Here is a 10484-nt window from a genome sequence, read left to right on the forward strand (position 1 = left end):
CAATGTATTAACCCATTAGCGGCTTCAATAGAGTTATCTCGTTTGAGATAAGTGCACTGCTTTTGACCTGAGCCAGCAGAACTAGTTGTGCTGTAAATTCTTGGAATGCGTTGATGTCTCTCTGCTAGCAGAGGATATAGAAACTGAAAACAGGAGTCCTTTAATTGTCTCACACTGCCCTCTAGTGACAGAAATTCACATTACCGCAGTATTATTTAGTAGCAAGGAAATGTAAGAAATATAAAATGTGCTAAAATAAATCGGCCTGGAGAACTTGCAAGTCTCTAAATAAATTGGCTGCTAAAGGGTTAAAGCCTATTAAGTATCCTTTACTCAAGAACAGTGCTGGAGGCTTGCCTCTTCCTGCTTCCTGGACCAGCACTGGTTCTGGTATGATGGTGCATGATCAGCCTTATGGCACCAGAACTCAGTAGCTGAGGGTTGGACAGGATTCCCCAGACAGGTAAGAGAGAATGTGACAGGTCCTCTTTAAACTGAATAGAGAGTATAGGGACGAGTTTATAGTTGATATCATTTTCTGCTTTCAAATAGAAAAAGAATCCAGCAGCAACACGCTGTATTAAATGTAAAAAAACTTCCAAACCTTTAATCCAATCTTATAAAAGCATATAGAAAACCATATAGTTATCAGCACATGCAGTATAGAGGGAGTCTCGGAGGAGGGTCGACTATTGTTTCGCCCTGCGATGTGGGCTTTCTCAAGAACGTAAGGTGCTTCCTCCGCACCTCCCTCTACACTGCATGTGCTGCTAAGTGTATGGTTATTTTATATGCTGTTTTGCTTTTATAAAGAGTGGATTAAAGGTTTGGAAGTTTTTTACATGTGATACAGCGTGATGCTCCTGGATTCTTTTTGTTTGAAAGCATGAATTGACTTGTATTTCATCCAGATGTTGCACCACACTTGTGTATGGGCTCAGTGTATCAGGCATAAGCGTTGGTGTGCACTCACTTTCTCCTTGGTTTGCAAATTTGGTATAATTTTTTGTCTGTCACTGACTTATTTCATTTCCTTAGGTGTCAAAGTGCCACAGCTGCCAGAAGAAATATGACCCAGTGCCTTATGATAAGATGTGGGGCATCGCAGAGTTCAACTGCTGGGGATGCCACCGAATGTTCAAGTAAAGCACAGAGGAAGCCCTACGCTACGCTGTCTGTTTCATCTTTACTCCACAATCTTCTTATCTTTGTTTGTTATATATGTTGAACTTTACTACTTATTCCTTTCATTAGCAATACCTGTTAGGGTGTTCACTGCTGGGCTGTTTTATGAAACTGGTCCTTGGTGGATGTTTCCTGTGTTGCTGAAGTGTTGTCCTGCTCTTTCAGGGGATTTGCCCAGATGGGCTGTGCCTGCCCGTGTTACTCGTGTGGTACTCCTGTCTTGCCCGCCCGAATCCTTCCTCCTCGTCGGAACAACGGCCCAAGAACCCGCAACCTTCACAGCTGCTTTGGGGAAAACTGCTATAATCGTAGAGGTAAGCAAGGGAAGGGGAATGCAGGGGGCTTTTAATAGAGCAAGAATAGGAATGAGGGTAATTTTTTAAATGGTTACTAAAGGTGGCCATACATCAGGAGACTTGGCGGCAGATCGACCATCCGATTTGATTATTGTAATCAAATTGGATGAATATCGTTGTCGCCAAGTGCATGCTCCATCGACGATGCGACCAATTTTGTGCCGAAATTGGTCACATGAATCGGACATGCTGCAAGATGTAGGGCCGACTTGTTCGATAGGGTGTGCAACGGTAACGGCAAGCAATATCGGGACAAGCGAGGAACATGACGGAACCCTTGGCGCTGTCCCCCTAATGTGCAATGTGCCCTCCTGGTGCCCAACGCACTGTACATTACCTGTGCTTGTCCACCACTGGCTCCAGGAGCAGTCCCTAGTCCAAACATGCGCCCCACGTAGTTGCCGGAGTAACCTGGGAGCGTGTGTGACATCGCAGACACAGACAGGTAATGTATAATGCACTGGGCTGTGGGGGGTACACTGCACATAGAGGGACGGCAGCAGATGCGGCATCACAAGGCTGATTCTGGATCGTTTTCAGCATAAAATTGATCAGGAATCGGCCTGCGGGGTATGGGCAGCCGACAGATCTCTTTCTTATAAGATTAGATTAGAGAGAGAGAGATTTGTCTCTTGGTCGAATCCGTCCATCACCACTAGATGTATGGCTACCTGAAGGCTCAGTTAACATGAGGTCTGTTGCTGTATTGCTTTCCAGTCGGAAAGCGGCGAATCAACGGACATGTGAAACGGATGCATGCTTTCCTTTCGACCCAGTTGAACATGTCTATTTTCACCATGTCCCATTTTGCCGTTGAGTTTCTTCAAGGCACTAGATCAACAAGTATGATATTGTACATGCATTGCCATTCTTTCAGTAGAATGTATGAAGAAGGCAGGCACTTCCCCAATTATACGTGTTTATTGATGCAGACACAAAGCCAACGTTTTAGGGCACGCAGGTCCCTTCCTCAGGATCTGCTGGATTTTACAGGTGGCTAGCTGGTGAGTGTATAAACTTGCTGCCTGGACTGATGTCTCATTGATGTAACTGACATCCGTTTTGCTCTGAGGAAGAGACCTGTGTCCCCCCCGAAATGTTAGCTTTGTGTCTGCCAGCCTTTTTCAAATATTCAGAGAATATATGAAAGAGTGTGCTTTTAGTCACACCGAAAATTTGGCGTGAGCACACCGATATTTGATCGGCATAAGCCAAAAGTCTGCAGGTTAAACTCTGTTACCTCCTGTGGAATGGCACTCATCCACTCCTAAATGCAGCAGACACTTCAGCAGACCGCCCTAAATGGTTAGAGTCTAGAACAGTCTTGACCTTTGAAGTCCAACACCCAAAATTAATTAAAGCATTTTTTTTAAATCATGTTGATTAATGGAAATCACAAGTACAGGTAGTCCCTGACTTACGAGAACCTGGCTTACGAATGACCTGAAAATGTGAAATTTGATTCTGTGGAAATAAGTGGAAAATGTTTTTTTCAAAAAGACCTTGTAGATTTTGAGAAAAATAATTTAAAAGAAATGCAAATATTTTTTTTTAAACATTGCATTTACTGCACAAGGGGGCAGAGGTGACTCAGAGGGGGGCTCTGAACGCACAGGGGAACAGACTGACACAGTGGGGGAACACAGGGGGACACTAAAGGCACAGGGGGACAGTGGGGGGACAAAGGTTGACACTAAAGGCTCAGGAGAACAGAGGTGACACAGTGGGGGGACAAAGGCGGACACTTAAGGCACAGGAGAACAGAGGTGACACAGTGGGGGGATGCTTAAAGGGAACCAGAGAGGAATGGGGGGTGAAAAAAGGAAAAGATTTTATACATACCTGGGGCTTCTTCCAGCCCCATAAGCCTGAATCGCTCCCACGCCGCCGTCCTCCGCTTCCTGGATCTGCCGGTACCGGGCCCGTCACTTCCGGCGGACGCGGCCAATTCTCCGCATCACAGGGGCTCCCTCCATACCCGTACGCATGCGGCTGCGCAGTAGGCAGCCCCATGCGTATCTGTATGGAGAGATCACCCTGTGATGCGGAGAATTTGCCGCGTCCGCTGGCCGACTCGCTGCAATGACGGGACCCGGTGGCGGCGGATCCAGGCAGCGGAGGAGGGCGGCGTGGGAGCGATCCGTGCGTATGGGGCTGGAGGAAGCCCCAGGTATGTATATTTCATCCTCTCTGGTTCCCTTTAAGGCACAGGAGAACAGAGGTGAAACAGTGGAGGTAGAGGTGGCACAGAGGTGATACACATGGGGACACTGGAGGAACATGGGGGCATAAAGGAGATAGAGGGAACAGAGATGACACAGTGTTTCGACTTAAGAACAGATTCAGGTTAAGAGCAAACCTAAACTCTGTATCTCGTTCATTAACTGGGGACTACCTGTATTATCTTTGGAACTAAACTTTTTTGATTTAAAACCCCATTATGTAGCTTTGCTTGCCTACAGCTAAGCATCTGTTAGCAGAGGGCGGTCTTATAATGCTCACCACCTGTTTCCTGTGAACCAGAAGTACACTTCCCCATGCAGACACAAGGCTTCTTTTGTAGCACAGGAATGATGGGAAATGTAGCGTGGTTTCTGTTGTTCTTGAATTTGTGAATGTAATATGATTGCACCTGATTTGACCCATTCTTCTGCTTTCGCACAGAGCCGTACATTCCAGGCATGCAGTGTGTCCATCCTAGGAGCAGAGCTAAAAGTCACCTCCCAAAAGTTCTGTATCCTAGCAACCCACATGTGAGTTCTGGATCCACCGTGGCCACCTGCTTGAGCCAGGGAAGCCTTACCCAGTGTGATCTCGATGATCTCATCTTGGATGACATAAAGGAGACAGATGAAGAGGACAGTGATGGGGATGACAGTTAAACTTATATTGTTCACTTTCTAGAGCTCATACGGTTTTCCATGTCACTGAAAAGGTCATATTTTAAGAGATCACTTGGCTGTATATAGCCATTTGTGTGGTAAAGGGCTTGTCCAGTCAAAACGATGAACTCAGTTTTGCCTGGAGATCTCTCCTCCCACCACGGCCTGCAGCTGTGACCATTTTCATGAAGGTGCCACCTGTGTCACCTGGTCAGTCTTAGACACTTCTGTATTTTTTACAGGACTGTTGACACCACTGCTTGGCTAAAAGACAAATGTGGAAAGTGAAGGTGGAAGGGCTGTCTCGCTACTAAAGAACTCTAGACATGTCACATGGGTTCCTTGGGTCCCTATAAATAGAATTTTAACTTAAATGGTTTTCTTCAGACATCACTAAATTAATCCAAGTCAGGTTTTCCATTTCCTCTTACGAAGCTCCATACTTTGCAGCCAAATGTGAGACATTTGCAATAGTATTTATACTTACCTGGGTCTTCCTCCAGCCCCATGTAGGCTGTGGGCTCTCTCGCCATCCTCCCAGGCCACCCTGTTACTCCTCCATGGGAGCACGATAGTGGGCGAGCAGGGTTGGGTCAAAGAGAGGATTAGCCTGGTAGGACAGCGAGGGAATCCATGTCCTACTTGGGGCTTGAGAAAGCCCCAGTCAAGTATGCTTCTATTGCAAATGTCTCAGGTTTCCTTTACAGGCTGATAATGCTGAGTTTACAGGGGGTGTTCCCAGAGGAAAAGTCTGTATTATGTAAATAGCAGTGAAAGTTAAAATGGTTACATGACATGACTTTCACCTGTGAGAAGGTCTTCTTCTCAGAGTATGAACCAAGCAGTAGTTAATCGGCTCATGCTGCTTTACAGACAACAGTGAGAGTCTTCGAATGATTCTTTCCCTCATGGCCCTAGCTTTACAATAGGTGTATATTGCAGTTAGAGCTACGGGGCTCTGCGGAACTCGAATAAATGGTGTGGACTTATTTATGGTCCAAAAAATCTAAATAACTGGCATGAAATCAGATTTAGCTCAGGCCTGACAGAACTCAATATTTAATTTTGGTTGTCATTGTGCCTGTGGACACAGTTAATTTGAGCTTGAATTACCCCACACTCCTGGCTTGTTGTGGTCAGTGTTCAAGTAACAACAAAAAAGGTAAGGTTATGGTAATATGACTACTGAACTACTTCCTCTTCCTCCTATAAGTGACGGAGGTGAATGATCTGTGGTGGTACTTACTAGGTCCTGAGTCCCAGCTATGTAGGAACTAGTGGGGTGCTGCAGCACAATAGCTCTGTCTACAGGGTAGCACCCATATAGATCCCACATAGCTAGGATGAGAATAGGTTACATTTTATATGGGAAATGGCATTTTAGCTTACAGATTTGGAAGGAGTTGCACCAGTAGTCACATGACTGCAACTTTATTTTTGATTAGCTTGGCTTTTTTATACATGGATTTTATTATTTATTTTTACCGTCTAATGCATATGCATTTATTTCATATTTTAGCAATGCAAAAAAAAAATCAAAATGTTTTACTGGAAACATTCAGGTCCTTACTGACTTTCTCCTGTTCCCTCCTAAGTCAAATCGCGGCCTCCTGCAGTGATGTGAAGTCACATGTTCACTGTGCCCTTAAAGGGAACCAGAGACGAAGCACCCTCATGTATTTTACCATATATATCAATGAGAACATGACAGTAAACACCTACCCTGCTATTTGTTTCATTCTCCACTGCTCATTCTGCCTATTATCAGCTCTGATAAGAATCCTCGACTAAGCATTCAGTCTAGCTTTGCTAGGAATGATTATAGCTGAGTCAGTGTTCTGTGATGTATTTTCAAGCCCAAGTCTGCCCCCTTGTGGCTCTGCTTTACTGCTATTTATCCTCGAAGCAGCAAAGCAGAGCCACAAGGGGGCAGACTTGGGCTTGAAAAGGCATCACAGAAGACTGACTCAGCTATAATCATTCCGGTGAAAGCTAGACTGAATGCTCAATCAGGGATTCTTATCAGGGCCGATAGCAGGCAGATTTAGCAGAGAAGAATGAAACAGAGAGCAGGGTAGGTGTTTACTGTCATGTTCCCATTGATATATATGATAAAATACATGAGGTTGCTTCGTCTCTGGTTCCCTTTAAGAGATATACATCCTGTTCAAATGAACTCAAGGCAGTCAGTATCTGATAGAGAGGTGTGGCTTAAGCAGGAAGAGAAGTTGCTCTCTTCCTCCTGCTGTGTCATCACATCCTGCAGGGGGGCTGGGCTGTAATAGCATTGGGTGAGCAGAGACCTGAGCAACAGCAGAAGAGAAGATGGGCACTAATGAACTGCTGCAAATGGTAGTTGGCATGTTTTAATGCAAAATAAAAAAATAAGTTCACAGGGAATCTATATGTATTAGACATAAAAATAAATAATACAATACTTGATGAAGGCATACTTTAAGTGAAATCCACTTTTGCTAAGAAACTTGCAGTCCCTTCAGTTTAAAAGACAACTGAAGTGAGAGGGATATGGAGGCTGCCAAATATATTTCCTTTTAAGCAATACCAGTTGCCTGGCTATCCTTCTGATCCTCTGCCTCTAATGCTTTTAGCCATAGACCCTGAACAAGTATGCAACAGATCAGATGTTTTGACATTATTGTCAGATTAGCTGCATGCTTGTTTCTGGTCTAATTCAGACAGGACTGCAGCCAAACAGACCAGCAGGACTGCCAAGCAACTGGTATTGTTTAAAAGAAAATAAATATGGCAGCCCCCATTTCCCTCTCACTTCAGGTGTTCATTAAATCTACAGTTCGAAGGATGTTATAAACAGTGTATTTTGTTTCTGAGGGCACTGTCACCCAGTCCCTCCACCATGATCCTAACTTAGACTGTTTCCTGGTTGCTGCCAGTCAATCAATCAGTGAGTACAAGTGTTGAACAGAGCACACAATTCCTCCTGCTTTGTGCAGCTAACTAATCATGCAGTAGGAGGAAATATTTGGCCTGTCTGCACTGAAATACAGACTATAGTTACCAGACTAGAAAATTAACGAGGTGTGTGCTTATGGTCAATTTTTAAAATTCATAGCTGCTCGCAAATTAAGATTTAAAAGGTAAATGTAAAGCATTTGTTAACATTTTTTAAAGCAAGTCTGAAGGGAAAATAATAATAATTAAAAAAAAAAAAACAGCTACTCACCTAAGGAGGGGGAAGGGTCTGGGTCCTATAGATTCTTCCTGTTCCTCTCCTCATTCCCCTGCAGGCTCTTCCGTTATAATTTCCCGCTATGAGAGGCATTGGGAGACGAGCAGCTCCGTACTACGCACATGTGAGGTGCACAATATGGAGCAGCCCGTCTTCGGGAGCTGGAGTGCTGCTGAAGACTTCTGAAGCCCACCCAAAGTGGAACTGAGAAGTCTCTGACCGATTGGTCGTAGACTGCTAATGTGGGGAGCAAGCGCACGAATGACGGGACAAGGAGGGCAACGGTAAGGCTCTATAGGACCCAGAGCCTTCCCTCTCCTTAGGTGAGTAACTTTTTTTTTTTTTTTTGCTTCAGACTTACTTTAATTCAGTGGCTTGTCAGCAATGGGCAGAGTGTAGTGAAGTCTTAAATCAATTTCTTTTATTTTATTTTTTTATTATTTTTTTTTTACCGACCTGAAGCTGAGCCTTAAACATTTCCAAGGAAATCAAGTGCCTTATTTTTGTGACTTATATTTTCGCGCACACGAAATTACGCTGTATTTTGTACTTTTGTCTCATACGCAAGTCACTTGACCTGCCACTTATTGCATATGTTTTGCCAGTATCTCAGTAGGCATCTTTGCCACTAAACAGGCATTTTTTGTTCTTTGCATCATTAAACATAAAATAATCTGTCACATTTCGCTTTGGTCTTCACATTGTACTGAAAATAAGTTGATTGCTGCTTTTGGTAAAGAATTTTTCATTTTACAGTAAATAAACCTTTAATTTTTGGACCAAACATTTGTCTATTTTATTCTAATGCAGAGCACAAAACCTATTTCCTTCGAACCATGCGGTTCTGTTTATTTATACGGTGGAGAACTTCTCAGACGAAGCAGGTAATTTCGAACGAAACTAGGCGCCACTATAGCAGTAATACTATAATGCACAGGGCGCATAAGGGTAAATCGGGGTTCTGGATCGCCAGACCCCAAATTACATCTCCCTCCAAGTTGCTATGACTCGAATAGGGAATAGTATTTCATGCCATTGGGAATTTGAGCGGCAGCAGGGTGAGCCTTCATTTGGCTCACCTTGCGCCCATGTCACCAGTGGCGTACTAATACGTACGCTTCTCAGAAGCGTGCAGTGTAGCAAGTGCTACCCCGTGACCCTGTCCACTAGCTTGGGTGTTCAGCATAATTCGGGTTTCTGAAAGCAGGATTCTGAATTCAAACAGCAGCACTCTTGTACATGCACATATCATATTACAGTTGTCCATCAGAAGTCAGGACTCGATCCCTTGGGAGACAGTTTGGGGCCAGTTCTGTAAAGATGTCTCACTAGCCTAGAGGATAGCGACGTGTCTGCTGCTGAGTGAGAGGAGAGACAATGCAAGACTGAGCTTCTTTAGGTGGGCGAGGTGAGTGGGGAAACAATGCCTTTGGACATCACTAAAGATCTGAGAACTACAGTGTATCTATAGGATCTGGTCACATATGCCCATTTTAAACGTGTCTGTTTCAGTAGAAGCATGCAAAGTCCTGTCTTGAATGACTTTCCTGGACACCGCATGGAACAAGGACATGCCATCGACAGCATAGTATTTATGACTGTTGCCAAGGACACCACAATTACATAGACAGACCCCGCGGATTGTAAATCGGTTCCACTGTGACCATCCGCATCAGTCACCTAGCCTAACATAACCCTCACAGACATTAACAAATGCTGTACATAATGAACTGAAATTACTGTATTTGCCTCCGTACAAGACGCATCTCTTCTCCCCCCAAAATTCTTATACAGCGAATGCAGGGAATCCCCGACTTGCGAACGACCGTTCATACGAACCGCCACGACATCAGGGACTCCCTGTATTTTGTCTCCCACTCCCCTGTGCAGCCTGCTCTGCCCCACTGTGTGTATGTATGAGAAGCGGCAGCATGTCTCACCTCATCAGGCTCAAGCGGGGGAACACCGACCTTTCGTCTCATTCACAGCTCCCCTAGTGACGGCTTCTGCTGATGGCATTATCAGCAGAAGCCGTCACTAGGGGGAGCCGTGCAGGAGTGAGAGGTCTGTGTTCCCCGCTGGATGATACATACAGGGCAAAAGCAGGCTGTCTCAAACATACACACGGGGAGCGAGAGGCACGTGGGGAAGGGGACAGGAGACAGAAGGGGCCACAATGGGGACAGAGGGGGACACAACAATTAGGGGAGAACATGTACAAGACGCACCTGGAACATGGACGCACCAGGTTAAAACAGAATGAAACCCAGCATTTCTTCTTTGCTCTAAAAGATTATTTACAGCATATTCTATACAACCAGCATTTTTTTTTACTAGACCAGCATTCAATTAGTTAAACACAGGAGTTACAAGCTCAGTGCAGAGAAAGCTGGAGGCATCCGAACTGGAGATAATGTTATCTTGTGTTTACTTAATTGTATCAAGTGAGGAATGTGAAACATTCTCTGACTGTGCAGATTCTCCTGAACACAGACAGACACTCAGAAACCATTTCTGCTCAAAATTCAAGACGAATAAACCAGTTATGAATAAAATGCAAAGGCAGCTCTCAGAGCAAAAAAACTGTACTTTGGGACCTTGTAATTTCTAAATTAATAATAATATTTATGCACAAAAGCAAATATAACCATATGGCATATAAAAAGTAGGAAAACATGTTTTTATTGAATATTATGTGAGAGTTTTATACCGCTTTAAGTATATATACAGTATTTTTCCCTGGTTTTTGCCCTCTCAATCTAGGTTCGTCTTGTATTCCGGAGCGTCTTATTCGGCAGCAAAAAAAACCGTAATTTTAGCTAGAATTAGGATATCTATAGGTTATGTCCAGTT

The 10484-nt window shown here is 44.2% G+C and overlaps 1 protein-coding gene across 1 annotated transcript in view; it reads left to right on the top strand.

Annotated features, from left to right (window-relative positions):
• Window positions 1-6105, top strand: part of SHFL (shiftless antiviral inhibitor of ribosomal frameshifting) — a 66572-nt gene extending 60467 nt beyond the window's left edge. Inside the window, exons 7-9 of the mRNA XM_068272215.1 lie at window positions 1039-1142; window positions 1351-1499; window positions 4206-6105. Coding sequence (XP_068128316.1) covers window positions 1039-1142; window positions 1351-1499; window positions 4206-4423 — 471 coding nt within the window. The 3' untranslated portion in view covers window positions 4424-6105. The remainder of the gene's footprint in view (window positions 1-1038; window positions 1143-1350; window positions 1500-4205) is intronic.
• The last annotated feature ends 4379 nt before the right edge of the window (window positions 6106-10484 follow it).

This window comes from Hyperolius riggenbachi, chromosome 3, assembly GCF_040937935.1.
Source record: "Hyperolius riggenbachi isolate aHypRig1 chromosome 3, aHypRig1.pri, whole genome shotgun sequence".
In the NCBI taxonomy this organism is placed as follows: domain Eukaryota; kingdom Metazoa; phylum Chordata; class Amphibia; order Anura; family Hyperoliidae; genus Hyperolius; species Hyperolius riggenbachi.